Source organism: Cucurbita pepo, chromosome LG03, assembly GCF_002806865.2.
Source record: "Cucurbita pepo subsp. pepo cultivar mu-cu-16 chromosome LG03, ASM280686v2, whole genome shotgun sequence".
Classification (NCBI taxonomy): Eukaryota; Viridiplantae; Streptophyta; class Magnoliopsida; order Cucurbitales; family Cucurbitaceae; genus Cucurbita; species Cucurbita pepo.
In genome coordinates, this window is record NC_036640.1 from 1547044 (window position 1) to 1561688 (window position 14645).

At 38.9% G+C, this 14645-nt stretch overlaps 3 protein-coding genes across 3 annotated transcripts; all 3 read left to right on the forward strand.

Moving 5' to 3' along the window:
- The first annotated feature begins 175 nt into the window (after positions 1-175).
- Positions 176-2371, forward strand: LOC111791153 (probable aspartyl protease At4g16563). The gene has a single exon (XM_023672391.1). The coding sequence runs from the start codon at positions 817-819 to the stop codon at positions 2185-2187; it is 1371 nt and encodes a 456-aa protein (XP_023528159.1). The 5' UTR covers positions 176-816; the 3' UTR covers positions 2188-2371.
- Positions 2372-5563: 3192 nt separating this feature from the next.
- On the forward strand, positions 5564-8789 carry LOC111790063 (protein SMAX1-LIKE 3-like). The gene is made up of 4 exons (XM_023670853.1): positions 5564-6780; positions 6914-7106; positions 7370-7916; positions 8074-8789. The coding sequence occupies exons 1-4, from the start codon at positions 5576-5578 to the stop codon at positions 8664-8666; spliced, it is 2538 nt and encodes an 845-aa protein (XP_023526621.1). The 5' UTR covers positions 5564-5575; the 3' UTR covers positions 8667-8789.
- A 2432-nt stretch (positions 8790-11221) lies between these two features.
- LOC111791670 lies at positions 11222-12028 on the forward strand. Its single transcript, XM_023673106.1, has one exon. The coding sequence runs from the start codon at positions 11314-11316 to the stop codon at positions 11797-11799; it is 486 nt and encodes a 161-aa protein (XP_023528874.1). The 5' UTR covers positions 11222-11313; the 3' UTR covers positions 11800-12028.
- The last annotated feature ends 2617 nt before the right edge of the window (positions 12029-14645 follow it).

The window sequence follows — 14645 nt, forward strand, 5'->3', positions numbered from 1 at the left end:
GATACTACTTGTAACCACTCAAGCCTACGATGACTAGATATTATATGTTTTGGTCTGTTACGTATCTCTATCAGCCTCACAATTTTAAAATATTTTAAATTATGATGGTGACGATAATATATAACGAACCAAAGCAGGTAATAATCTTTTTAACAGCAATTACATAGAATTTATTCTATGCTGAGGTTGAAGTTGGAGTTAATTAAAAGAGCATACTTAAACTTGAAGGAAGATCATGGACATAACTCGAGTGAACCACGGGCCTAGGATCGACTACTACTTGGGCCCAACAAATGAGACCTAACACACTAACTCGGCCTTGTAAAAGTTGAAGAAGGAAGGCCCATAAGCTGAATTGGGTACCTTCACCAAGTGGCCCAAATCTGTCATCTAAGGTGTGCCCTAACCATGCCACCACCATACACAATCCAGCCCATATGAGTATTTGCCAAATAGATTTGAACAGCGACCGATTGCTCAGCCAAGTGAAGGTGAAATTGAGGTTCCAACGGGCGGAAAGAGGCGAGGCGGCGCTATCCTGTGACCGCGACCGTGAAAGTTTTTAATGAAGACTTGGTGGAGTTTTTCCACGTGGATGATGTTCATTTGACACTGCTTTCTCTACTCACAAACTGCTGCACTGCTTCCAGCTCACCGCTTTGTCCCTTCTTCCTCTCAATTTATGCTCCATATCTCCACCTCCTCCTCATCATCATATCTCCCATTCCCTTCATACATTTCCAATCCATAACATTCAGGATTACAACGAAGAAGAAGAAGAAGAAGAAGAAGAAGAAGCCAACCCAAGCTTCTTCCATGGCGCCTCCTCCCCTTCTCTGTTTCTTCTACATTCTCCTCCTCTCCTCTGTTTCCGCCATTGCCGACACCAACCCCATCACCCTCCCTCTCTCCTCCTTCCCCCACCATTCTTCTTCAGATCCACTCCAAACTCTCAATTTCCTCGCCTCTGCTTCCCAAAACAGAGCCCATCAAATCAAAGCCCCCAAATCCAAATCTAACTCTGTCTCCAAGTCCCCTCTCTCCCCCCACAGCTATGGAGCTTACTCTACTCCACTCAGCTTCGGTACCCCATCCCAGACTCTGCATTTGATCTTCGATACAGGTAGTAGCCTCGTTTGGCTCCCTTGCACTTCCAAATATCTCTGTTCCGAATGTTCTTTCCCCAAAATAGATCCCGCCGGAATCCCCAGATTTATCCCCAAATTGTCTTCCTCTTCCAAGCTTGTCGGTTGCCAGAATCCCAAATGTGCCTGGATTTTTGGCCCCGATGTCAAATCTCAGTGCCGGAGTTGTAACCCCAAAACAGAGAACTGTACCCAAACCTGCCCAGCTTATGTTGTTCAATACGGTTCCGGTTCCACGGCGGGGCTTTTGCTATCGGAAACGCTTGATTTTGCCAATAAGAAAATCACCAATTTTGTTGTTGGGTGCTCGTTTTTGTCGATCCACCAGCCCAGTGGGATCGCCGGATTCGGCCGAGGATCCGAATCGCTCCCCTCGCAAATGGGTCTCAAGAAATTTGCCTACTGTCTCGCGTCTCGAAAATTCGACGACTCCCCTCATGCCGGCGAGCTGATTCTAGATTCCAGCGGAGCCAAGACCAGCGGTCTCACCTACACGCCGTTCCGACAGAACCCCTCCGTTTCTAACCACGCTTACAAAGAATACTATTACTTAACCATACGCAAAATCTTCGTTGGAAACAAGGCCGTGAAGGTGCCGTACAAGTATCTGGTGCCCGGCCCCGACGGAAACGGTGGATCTATCATCGATTCCGGCTCCACCTTCACGTTTATGGACAAACCGGTGTTCGAGGCGGTGGCGCAAGAAATCGAGAAGCAGTTGGCGAATCGGACGAGAGCCACGGATGTAGAATCTCTCACGGGATTACGGCCGTGTTTCGACATTTCGAAGGACAAATCCGTTGAGTTTCCGGAGTTGACTTTCCAGTTAAAAGGCGGAGCGAAATGGGCTCTGCCGTTGAGTAACTATTTCGCTTTAGTCAGTAGCTCCGGCGTGGCGTGTTTGACAGTTGTGACGCATAAGGCGGCGGACAGCGGAGGTGGGCCGTCTATAATTCTTGGGGCTTTTCAGCAGCAGAATTTCTATGTCGAGTATGATTTAGTGAACCAAAAAATAGGCTTTCGACAACAGACTTGCAGCTAGAAACGGTGTCGTTTCCATATGTACGTATGTATTGTTTTCTAACTTCGTTATTTGGTTGGTCGGCGGCAGGTCGAGTCAGCAGTCGGAACTACGATGGTGGCTTCAACTTGTCAGCGGCGGCGTTAAGAAGAATTCAAAATCAATTTTTTTCTTCAGATTATTGTAATAATAATTATTGGATGCAGCGTTGTAGTCCGTAATGATATATATATATTAAAATTAAGCCTATGACGCCTACAACAGTGTAAAACTCTAGTAAAAATTTAAAAAAGATAATATCTATCGACCGTTACAGATTAATAAAATAAGGATGGAAGCATGATAAAATATTAAAATTAGGAGTGTCGAGTTTGAGGTTAATTTAATAAATGAGAAAAGGGAAGAAAAAGGTATGGTTTAGGGAGTAATAAATAAAAAGGGGAGAAAAGTGGTTGATGTATTGAAGTCAAGGCTGGAGGGAAAGCCAAAGATGTGATCACCCAATTGAATGCCAACAACAAAAATTGAGTCACACCCACATGGTTCTGTGTAATGGAAATTGCTTAAATTTGGGCGAATAATTGAGATTGAATTGTAATGGAAATCATCAAACAGAATACTCAATTACTTAATATCAATCAATTCTTCCTTTTTAATGAAAAAATTAGTATCGTCCATCATTTCTTTTTCCTTTTGTCTTTTAATGATTATTAATATAACTGATGAACATGTCAACTTTTTGGAAAATCAAATTATTTTAATGTTTAACATTAAACTAAAAAAAGTAATTCATAATTTACATTTTTATTTATATTGATTCAACCCGGCAAAAACTATCTTTCATAAATGCAAGTAAGGACGTTTTTTGACTCTCCTTTGACAATAAGAAATGAGACATTAAAAAAAAAAAAAAAAAAAGANACCCTATAAAAATAAATAAATCTATATATTAGTCTAGAAGCGTAGTAAAGTGTAAGCTATAGTGATTGAAGTAGTATATGAATATATGTGTACTATTACAAAAGAATTTAATGAAGTATTTAAGTGCAATTAGTGTGATTGTTGACTAATATTAAAGAATAATCCGAGTGGGATTATAATTTTTTTTTTACTAGTAATTAAATGACATAAATAAAGTTTTTAAAATAATAATAATAATAAAAAATAGTATTATTTGGTGGTTTGAGATTAAATAAATGAACACATAGGAAGCCCACATGTATTTGTTTCCACTATAAAACTTTATGCAAAACCCTACTTTTTATTACATTATTCCTATGGATTGCACGCACGCACTACCACCCATTACCATTGTCTCCTATAATATTTAACAATTTTATTTTGGGCTTAATGGGCTTGTTCTTGCTTCCTTCCACTTGTCTATATTGGGCTATATGGGCTTCAATCTATGAGTTGGGCCAGCGTGAACTTGTTGCCAATTATAAGATTGGTGAGTATTTTCTTGGCCCAAACTGTTCAATTCATTTCATCAATCAAATAAATAAATAAAACTTAGGTTAATCATCAAATTAATTATATTGGAAAGGGAGTGATTGATTAGATATGAATGATTACTTTGCCCCTCTTCCTGCTTTGCTCTCTTTGTGTGTCTAGAAATAAGGTTTTGGTTTGTGTAACGGTCCAGATCCACCGCTAGCAGATATTGTCTTCTTTGGGCTTTCCCTTTCGAGCTTCCCTTCAAGGCTTTAAAACGCATCTACTAGAGAAAATGACGGTTTCTTCTTCTCCTAACCAATGTGGGACATCACAGTTCGGGAATGGCAGAGGTGTGGTATGGTTTAAGTGAAGTGACATGGGCACGTAGAGGGTCGAAAGATGCTTATTTTGAAGCTGAAGAGCATAAATGAGCAGCCCTTTTGAGTAGAGAATGCCAATTTTGGTTTCAAATTAGTATCTATATTCACTTTCAACACTAAACTAACTTCATTCAGCTTTTGTTATACTTACTCTTTTCTATCTTAAAAAATGGAGACACAAACACAAGGGACTTAGGGTGCTTAGGAAGCAATACATTTATTCTCTTCTTCTTCTTCTTCTTTCTTTTCATATTCAAACTCTCCTTTTGGAAGCATTTTACCCCATAAAATGCTTTCTGTTCTTCAAATTATTGCCTGCTCTCTTTGTATGTCTTTTTAGGACAACAAAGATGGATTCTATACCCTAACTTTTTGACCCACCACCACCACAATGCTCTCACCTCAAAACCATTTTAAAATGTATACCACAAGTTGTTGGGGTTAGATTTGGACTACATGTTTTGTGTTGATTGATGAACACAAAACAACTTTTGTTTTAACTTAAACATACAACCCTACTACTACTAAAACCCACTAATTTAATTGCATCTTACTTTAAGGGTTGTTTATGAATTAAGATATTATTAATGAAACGAAATCGATCTTATGCATAGGTGACTGTGAACTCTCTTTAGATCGCCACTCTCTTTAATCTTTATTCCATCATTGTTTCAGCATTCCCTCTTTTTCTTTCTTTTTTTTTCTTTCTTTTTTCCATTTATATATGAACTACTTTTTTCTAATTCTCTGTCAAATACTGTTTTTTTTTTCAAAAAAAAAAAAAAAAAAAAAAAAAAAAAAANAAGATTAAAGTAGAAGATGATTGAAGAATGAAAAAACAGATCTCTCTGGTTTGTTGTGTTGGATGCAAAAGAGAGAACTTCTTTTCTTTTTCTTTTTTCTTTTTTCTTTTCCCTTTTTTTCTCCCTTGATCAAGATGGGGATGCAAATTCAAAAAGAAAAATATGGAAACCTTCTCAAGAATTTCCATGTTTGTGTGAATACTTCATTTTTTTTTTCAATGGCTTCATGTATAATGAAAGAACCAATAATTTCAATTTTGAAATCTTATGTTAAGTGAGTGTTACTTATGATTGTAACCATTGAAGCCCATTACTAGTAGATATTGTCCACTTTGGTCCGTTACGTATCAGTGTCAGTCTCACAATTTTATAACGCGTCTACTAGGAAGAGGTTTCGACACCCATGTAAGGAATGTTTTGTTCTCTACAATCAACGTGAGATCTCACAATCCACCCCTTGGAAGCCCAACGTCCTCGCTGGCACACTGCTCGAACTCTAGCTCTGATACCATTTGTAATCATCCAAAAGAAAAATGCATGAATGAATATTGGACACACTTCCCCACTCTCTCTTTTCACTCCTTTTTGTGTATTTGTACACAAATAAAGAAAGAGAAGCCAAAACCAAATGCATTCCCACCACATGCATTCCACTTTCCCCTTCAAAATCCCAAATTTTACCTCGCCTACAAGAAAAGCATACCCTTTTATTTCCATCCTTATATTACAACAAGAACCCTTTCACTCCTCGTGTTTGTTTTAGGTTTTTTTTTTTTTTTTTTACCAACTATGAGAACGGGCGGTTGCACAGTACAACAAGCTCTAACTTCCGATGCTTTGAGCGTTGTAAAACAAGCTCTGATTTTGGCGAAGCGGCGTGGCCATGCCCAAGTGACGCCTCTCCATGTGGCCACCACCATGCTTGCAGCCCCCACCGGGCTCTTCCGCACGGCCTGTCTTCAATCCCACTCTCATCCTCTTCAGTGCAAAGCTTTAGAGCTTTGCTTTAATGTGGCCTTAAACCGTCTTCCAGCTTCAAATTCCAGCCCCATGTTAGGCCCTCAATCTCAACACCATCCTTCAATCTCCAACGCCCTCGTTGCTGCCTTCAAACGAGCTCAAGCCCACCAACGCCGTGGATCCATTGAAAACCAACAACAACCCCTTTTAGCCGTCAAAATCGAGTTGGAGCAGCTCATTATTTCCATTTTGGACGACCCTAGTGTTAGCCGTGTGATGAGGGAAGCTGGTTTCTCAAGCACACAAGTCAAGAGTAAAGTGGAACAAGCCGTGTCAACCGAGACCAAGTCGAATGACAATGACGACAACAACGATGACAACAACAACAATACTACTGTTAGCCATGTTATGGGCGCAATTGGAATGAAATCGGCATCGACAGGGGCGTCTGGTAGAGCGAGTGACGACGACATCGCAACTGTTATCAACGATTTAGCGGAGAAGAAGAAGAGGAGTGTGGTGGTTGTAGGGGAGTGTGTAGCAAGTCTTGAAGGTGTGGTTGAGGCAGCCATTGGGAGAATTGAGAAAAGGGAAGTGCCGGAGTGTCTAAAGGAGGTGAAGTTCATAAAGCTTTCAATTTCATGTTTTAGGAATAGGTCAAGAGTGGAAGTGGATGAGAAGGTTATGGAGCTTAAGAGTTTGATAAGGAGCTGTTTGGGGAAAGGGGTTATTTTATATGTAGGGGATATCAAATGGACAATAGATTATAGAGCTAATCATTCAAGTAGTAATCAAACAAGGGTTTACTATTGTCCGGTGGAGCATATGATTATGGAATTGGGGAAATTGGCATATGGGAATTATGTGGGAGATCATCATCAGCATCACAATGGCATTGTTTGGATTATGGGAATTGCAACTTTCCAAACATACATGAGATGCAAATCTGGAAACCCTTCTCTTGAAACCCTATTGCCCATTCATCCTCTTACTATTCCGGCCGGCAGCTTGAGGTTGAGTCTCACCGCCGACAGGTTAGAATTGAAGCAATAAATAAAGTTGGTTCTACTTTATTCCAAATTCCCATTAAAAAAAAAGTGATCTTTGGAAATGGGCCAAACCCCAAATCCCATTACATTGATGATATCATATTATTGTTGGTTGCAGTGGCATTCAAAGTCAGTGCTTGGATGAGGAAAAGCAGCTGAGTTGCTGCGTTGAGTGCTCAGCTAAGTTTGAGACAGAAGCACGAAGCTTACATACTTCATATAACACTGACTCAACCACCTCTTCAAGTCCTCTACCTGCATGGCTTCAACAATACAAAAATGAGCAGAAAGCAATGGAACAAAACGAGCAGGTCTTCTTTCATTGTTATTCGCTATGTTCTTTCTCCTTATATTTCGGTGATATCCCATATTGGTTGGGAAAGAGAACTAAACACCCTTGTAAAGGGGTGAAAACCTCTCTCTAGCAGACACGTTTTAAAAGTTTTGAGGAAAAGTCTAAAGAAGACAATATCGGCTAGCGGTGGGCGTGGGCCGTTACATTTTCCTTTTTCAGTTTGAATTAAAAAAAAAAAAAAAAATTTATTTGACATTATTGTTTCTTATTTTGTAACAGAATTGTGTCACAGTCAGAGACCTTTACAGAAAGTGGAACTCCATTTGCAATTCAATCCACAAGCATTCAAATCACAACAATTGTACTGAGAAAAGTTTATCATTCTCTTGTATTCTTCCAAATTCTTCTTCGTCAACATCATGGTTTTCATACGATCATCATCATTATAATAATCCCTTCAATTTCTCATCATACACCCACAACCACAAGCTTCAAGATCATAGCCATGAGGGAAATATGGAGCCAAAGCAATTCATGGCATTGAGTAATAATAATAATAATAACAATCATGGTTCGACCCCTTCTTCAACCTCGTCGGGAAGCGACATCGTTTTGGAGGGTGAATATTTTAGTAGGTTCAAGGAGTTGAACTCTGAGAATTTCATGAGCCTTCGTGATGCCTTGGAGAAGAAGGTACCATGGCAGAAGAATGTGGTTGGTGATATTGCTAGTGCAGTTCTTCAGTGCAGGTCAGGCATGGGGAGGAGAAAAGGGAAAATGGGTCATGGAGGAGATCTCAAGCAAGACACTTGGTTGCTGTTTCAAGGTAATGTAACACTTTAATTATTAACTTCAATAACTTGTCTATTTTGAGTCGTGTGTTTTTGTTTGTGAAATCCCATTATAAGGGTGTGGAAATCTCTCCCTAGCATACACATTTAAAAATTTTGAGGACAATATTTACTAGCAGTGGGCTTGAGCAGGCAATGACTTAGGAGCAAAGGAAAAGGTGGCGGCGGAGTTGGCTAGAGTGATATTTGGGTCAGCAACATCAAATTTGGTGTCAATAACATTGAGCAGCTTCTCCTCGACCAGAGCAGATTCAATGGAGGATTGCAGAAACAAGAGATCAAGAGAAGAACAAAGTTGCAGCTACATAGAGAGATTTGCAGAAGCAGTAACCATTAACCCTCATAGAGTGTTCTTGATTGAAGATGTTGAGCAAGCAGATTACTGTTCCCAAATGGGGTTTAAAAGAGCCATTGAAGGAGGAAGATTCACCAATTCCAATGGCCAACAAGTTCCTTTAGCTGACGCCATTCTCATTCTTAGCTGCGAGAGCTTCAGTGCCAGATCTAGAGCTTGCTCTCCTCCCATCATAAAAGCATCACAAAAACAACAAAATGAAGAAAATGATCAACCCCAAGACATTGAACAAGAAAGTAGCCCTTGTTTGGGTTTGGATTTGAATATTTCCATTGATGAAGATGATGGAGCTGCACATCAATCGATTGATGATGTTGGCCTTCTTGATTCAGTTGATAGACGAATTATTTTTCAAATTCAACAACTATGAGACTAAAAAACATGTAAAAACAAGACCAAAAAAAAATAGTAAGAGGGTTTTGGGTAGATTGTTTTGCTTTTGTTAATTTTTTTCTATATCTATACATATTTTGTTTCTTTTATGTAATTGTATATTGTTGGATGACACTCTCACAATAGAGTCCATAATTTTACACCATAAAATGTAAGAGAAATTTTTTTAATGTATATTCATGAACTTATGAAGAAATGGGATATTAAAAAGGTTATGATTAATTAGGGTTAATGGTTTGAATGGGAAGCTTATAATATTGATAAACATAAAGAAAAGGGAAACGTTGGGAATGCACAAAGTGGAAGAAGATTAAGGTATGATCCATAACGTTAGGGTTGTCTAAAGGGGAACCAACTTTTTCAACTTTATAAGGGAAATATCAAAAGATAGCACTACTTTTCATGGTGTTCTTATGAAAATATTCCCCTTTTTTTTTTTTTTAATTATCTCTTTGATTTCTGTAAACCCAACATTCTCATCTTTGGAAACTTGGGTTATAAAATTTAATTAATTTCAAACCCACATAGATAAGCATCTTCCTCCTTTAAAACCTTAAAGATGTTACCCACTTTAGAATCACCTTTAAAAAAAAAAAAAAAAAACTAAAGAAGAGAAATTGTCGTTTGTGGCTTTTCAAAAAGATTAGGGTTAGCTCGAATAAATGCATTAAGTACAACACATTGGTGGGGCTCACGGTGCGGGATCACGCGTATGTTAGGGAGAGGTTTCCACACCCTTATAAAGAATACTTTATTCTCCTCTCAAACCAACGTGTGATCTCACAATCCCCCTCCCTTTGGGACCTAGCGTTCTCGTTGACACTCGTTATCTTCTTTAATCGATGTGGGACCCTCAATCCTCATCCGTTCTCGCTGGCACATCACCTAATAGTATTAGCTCAATCGATGTGGGATCTCACATCAAATTACGATAACTAATGAAATAAGACCTAAATAATAGCGTAAAGTGGGATTCCCCTTTTGGGTAAAGCAAACAGCGAGGTTCTCTTCTTTTGAGTGGTTGTGGGTAAGTGTTAATTCTTTCAACAATTTGGAGGGTTCAGCTTTTCCCAAAAGGAGCCTTCCCTAATGCTCTCTCAATCACCTTCACACATAATATACTCAAATTCCATGTCTTCTAAAACATTTGTTCTTACTTATTGATTTGATGGCTGCCCATTAATTATATAGCGGCACATGGATTGCATTTTTGAAGCAAATTATGATAAATTTAAACAATCTCTATGGAGTAATGCATTTGGTCTTAATTAGGACACAAAACCAGCTAAAAAGAATAGCCATTTTGAAGGTGTCGCCATAGGTTATTGTTCACATCATCAAAGTAAAAAGGGCACCAGAAACAATGAAAACTTAAGCTACAAGCTTATTATTTTTTTTTTCGAGGAAAAAAGAACCCTAAACCCTAAATTCTAGACCCTCTTTAAGAATCGGGAAGAAAAGGATAGAAAGATTTAGAAAGACCGACGTTAGAAAAGACAAAAAGATTAAGCATGGAGACAAAGTTTGAAGACAAGTTGGAGCTGTTTTGGTGACTTTAAGAAAAGAAGGTAAAGGGGAAGTAACTGGATGGATGGATGGATGGTTCTTTTTCACAGCGTCATTGTCTCTATTCCCTTTCCTTCCCTTTTATCGAATGTATTATTCCATTCATCAAAGTAAGGGATTATCCAATTGAATCAACGATCCAATAATTATACGAACAAATTCCTCCTTAAATTAAATTCTTTCAACTTTGAGTCATGGTTTCATTGGATTATGATTTGAAAGTGATGAAATTTGAAGGATCCAAGGAAAGAGGGGATTGGGAATTAGATTCTTCCCTGCTTTAGTTATTGGTCAAAAAGGGAGAAGCAAAAGAACAAACGAAGCTTGCTCATGCGACACCAATGTTGTCTTTGATTGGGTTTTTTAAGCACATTGTGTGGCTTTTGATGTCTGTTGGGTCCTTATCTTCAACCATACACTTGTTTCACACAAAATTACAAATACTTTCTACTCCAAGTGGCATTCATATGCAAATAGTGTCCATAATTATAAGAATTTGTTCAAAAAGTCGTAATGTAACGGCCCAAGTCCACCGCTAGCCTATATTGTCCGTTTTGGCCAATTACATATAGTAAAATACATCTACTATATAGAAGGTCTAGTCCTACTCTGGTCAGTGCGAGGATGGGCTTTGACACTATTTATAATAGCCCAAATCCATGGTTAACTCTCTCATGATTTTGAAACGCGTCTATTAAAAAAGGTTTTCACACCCGCCCATGAAATTACAATCCCAATTGAATTGAATTGAATGGTTTAGGGTTTGGGCCACTTTCAGTTTTATAATTGAATAGGTCCATTCATGTGTTTTCAAGGTCTATGAGGGTTTTGGAAACAAATATATGGGCCAACCACCCTTTAATATTTGGGAGGTGCCCGCCCCCTAACCACTCGGGCTCGCCCTAAATGGAATGACTCTCTTAGTTACACGAGTCCTCACTCAAGAAGTTGGCTTTGCTACACAACATTAGGGTCGTTAAGATAGTATTAGAATCTGTATTTCCAATTACCACACCGAACTCTTCTTTTCTTCTCTTCTTCGGTCGTAATTCTATGACATGGACGGCGGTCTGAACAAGATCGTTCCCGTACTCATCGCCCTCTTCCTACTCACTTTCCTACTTCTCGTCGCTCAGATCCTCTACCTTCTCTTGCGACGGCGCCACCAACACGGCGCCGCCGATCCCAATGAAAAATGCTTCTACTTTTTCTGTTGGAGGAACCAATTGCGGATAGAACCAAAGGAAATCGCGTGCATTTCAAAAACCCACCATAATTTCGAAGCGGCGGCGGTGGTGGTGGAGGAGTGGCAGGAGCTGGGCGGACCGTCGAGAACGCTTTTCACTATCCAGGAAGAGGAGGAGAGTGAAGGAATCGAATCTTCGAGTACGATGTCGTTTCATACGCCCTGTGGTTCTCCTGCCTACTACTTCACCCCGTCGCCGTCGCCTACTCGTGAAGCCGGCAACTTTCCGGTGGATGGTGATTGTTGGGACCACAATCGAACGACGCCGTTTTTGGCTATTGAAATTAGCAGCCACTGATTACACACACTCTACGAGTTACACGAGCGATGATTCCGGCTTTCAACTCTCTTGGATGACATGGCGGTCCACCAATTGCATGACTTTTCTGCCACGTCAGCTACGCTCAGGAAAGAGTAGGACCCACACAACCGATGGGTTACTTTAATATTTTATCTTTTACCTTTTGCTCTTTTCTGGTTGGAGTAATCTAGTGCGGGTAGGTGTAGGTGCACATTTTTTAAGGGAAGCTTTTTCCTCTGCCAGCGTGGCGGCTTACGTGCAAAACGTATGTTTGTGGGCCCCCAATAATATTTGGCCCAAGACTTGGTATAAAATAATAATTATAGTTTATTGACAGTTTAATTTCTATTTAATATTGTTGATTGTTTTATTTTTGACGAATATAAGGTTGTTCCTATCAATGGTATTTATTTTTGTTGATATGTTTCATTGACATTTATATGATAGCATTAGAATTATTGATTTACATTGATGTCGAATTAGGTTGATGAAATTTTTTAGATCAATCTAACATTGTAGGTTGGTTGGGTTGGTGAACCGAGCAACCCCAATAAAATTTACAATCTAGTCCTCAAAAATGTCATAAAATTCAAATAACAAGCATTCATAAGTCACAACATATCACTAAGATAGAGTTGTTAAGTATCTAAGTTCTTCTAGACAATATTAACTATCGCTGAGTTTGTGCTGTTACAGACGGTATCAAAGCCAGATATTGGGTAGTATACTAATAAAGGATGCTAGGCCCCAAGAAGGGTAAATTGTGAGATTCTACATTGGTTGGAGAAAAGAATGAAATATACTTGATAAGGATGTGAAAACTTCTCTCCAATAGACATGTTTTAAAACTGTGAAGCTAGCGGTGAGCTAGAACTGTTTAAAGCACTTATTCACTCAAAACACTCCCTAAGGCCTAATCCCATAGGCTTTTAAGTACCCAAGTGCTGGAATGTGTACTTAAACAATCATTCACTCCACACTCAAAGCACTCGAAATAATCTAAACCAGAACATGTACTTAAAAGTACTCATCCACCCACCCTTACACTCAAACACACTCACTAAACGCATAGCCTCTAATTATTTAAGTGCTTTGGAGTGTGTGTACTAATAACACTCACTCTTTCCCATTCACATATCTTCAAAAGTCTAAATATACCCTTCAAAATAATTTATTAAATTATAATTCTATAGGAATGAAAACTTAAATAAAAATTAATTATGTAATATGTAGATTAAATGAAAGGGCCCGGGTCCAACACGCTTCTGGATGTGATGGATATTGTTAAAAATAATATTAGTTATGATATAAGTATTGAAAGAATTATAAATTACATTATCACATTAGTGATTTTTGTTTGATGATATAGTTTGATATGAATATAGAGATGGTCAAGAATATGACATCCAACTAACCAAATACAAAATCAAACCAAAACGGCACCGCTTGAGATGAATTTTAGGAATAGAGCTCAATAATCGACATGGCAGGCAATGATCTGAAACCAAGGAATGGATCTCCCATTAAAACTCAACGCAGCCTTGAATCCACAGGTGACTTTAGGGTTTTCTCGAACGATTTTAAAAACCCCAAATTTCAACCTTGTGGAGAGACGAAATTTGAGATCAATGGCGTAAGCGCCGGCAAGTTTTTCAGAATTGAACTCGGAGACCTTGTGGTTGGGGATTGGCACCAGGTGCTGGCCTTCGAATCTTGCTCTAATCAAGCTGGTGGCTTTTGGGCTTTGGTAGAAAGGGGTGAGAAACCTGGTGTCAAAGTTTTGATCTTTATACATCGCGGTTGCTTCGATGGTGTCGTAAAAGATTCCGACTTGGTCGTTGGGGTTTGTGAGAGTGAAGTAAAGAGCAAGGTTGTAATGGAGTTGGGTGTTGTTTGTGAAGTTGAATTGGGTGAGTGTGGCGTCTGTGACATAGAATTTGATCTTGTGGGTTATGAAAACGAGCCATAGGATGAAGATGGAGAACCCAAAGGTTGCACCAAGCGCCACAATAACGCAGATCAAGAGGCACCATAAACTTGCCATTCTACAGGATTGATTTGGGATATTATTTTGGAGGAGGAAGAAATAGGATTTGGAATGGAAGATATTGATAAATCTTGGTTTTGGGTTGACTTTTTGGGACACCAGCTCATGGAGGAGATTAAAAACTCAATCCCAAGAGAAGACCAGCTCATTGAGGCCATTAAAAATTCAATCCCCACACAACCTTTACAACTTGATTTACTAATAAAATCTACATCTTTCAACTCAAATTAATGTCCAAAACTAGGGGCCTTTTTGTAGTGTGGAATTAAGGATATGTTGACATTTTGGGTAGGTGGACATCATCATGTATCCCACTATGTGGAGAAATCTCCACCCCTCAATGGGCATGGCATGGTTTGTTAGGAATCACACATTTCTATTGTGATATGATATTGTCTACTTTGAGCATAAGCTCTCCTAGTTTTCTTTTAGGCTTTCTCAAAATGCATCGTACCAATAGAGATGAATTTCTTGCGTGTAAACACATGATCATTCAGCCCACTACTAGATCTAATCTATTTTTGGGTAGAGATAGGAAATTGAATTACAATGAAGGGGAGTGAGGATGGTTGGACAATGAAAGAATTACAAAATCATAAAATGAATTACAATCACGAGTTTATAAACAAAGAATACTCTCGCTAGTGGTATGAGGCATTTTGGAGAATCCCAAAGCAAAGCTATGGGAGCGTATGCTCAAAGTGGACAATATCATACCATTATGGAGAGTTGTGTTCGTCTAACATGGTATCAGAGCCATGCTCTAAAAGATAATCATATCGGTTAATTTAGAGAA

Excerpts from the sequence above, each read along its gene's own strand:
- LOC111791153 (XM_023672391.1), top strand. The coding sequence starts at position 817 with ATGGCGCCTCCTCCCCTTCTCTGTTTCTTCTACATTCTCCTCCTCTCC.
- LOC111790063 (XM_023670853.1), top strand. The coding sequence starts at position 5,576 with ATGAGAACGGGCGGTTGCACAGTACAACAAGCTCTAACTTCCGATGCT. Across the intron at positions 6,781-6,913 it reads TTGAGTCTCACCGCCGACAG|TGGCATTCAAAGTCAGTGCT; the intron begins GTTAGAATTGAA and ends TGTTGGTTGCAG. Across the intron at positions 7,107-7,369 it reads CAATGGAACAAAACGAGCAG|AATTGTGTCACAGTCAGAGA; the intron begins GTCTTCTTTCAT and ends ATTTTGTAACAG.
- LOC111791670 (XM_023673106.1), top strand. The coding sequence starts at position 11,314 with ATGGACGGCGGTCTGAACAAGATCGTTCCCGTACTCATCGCCCTCTTC.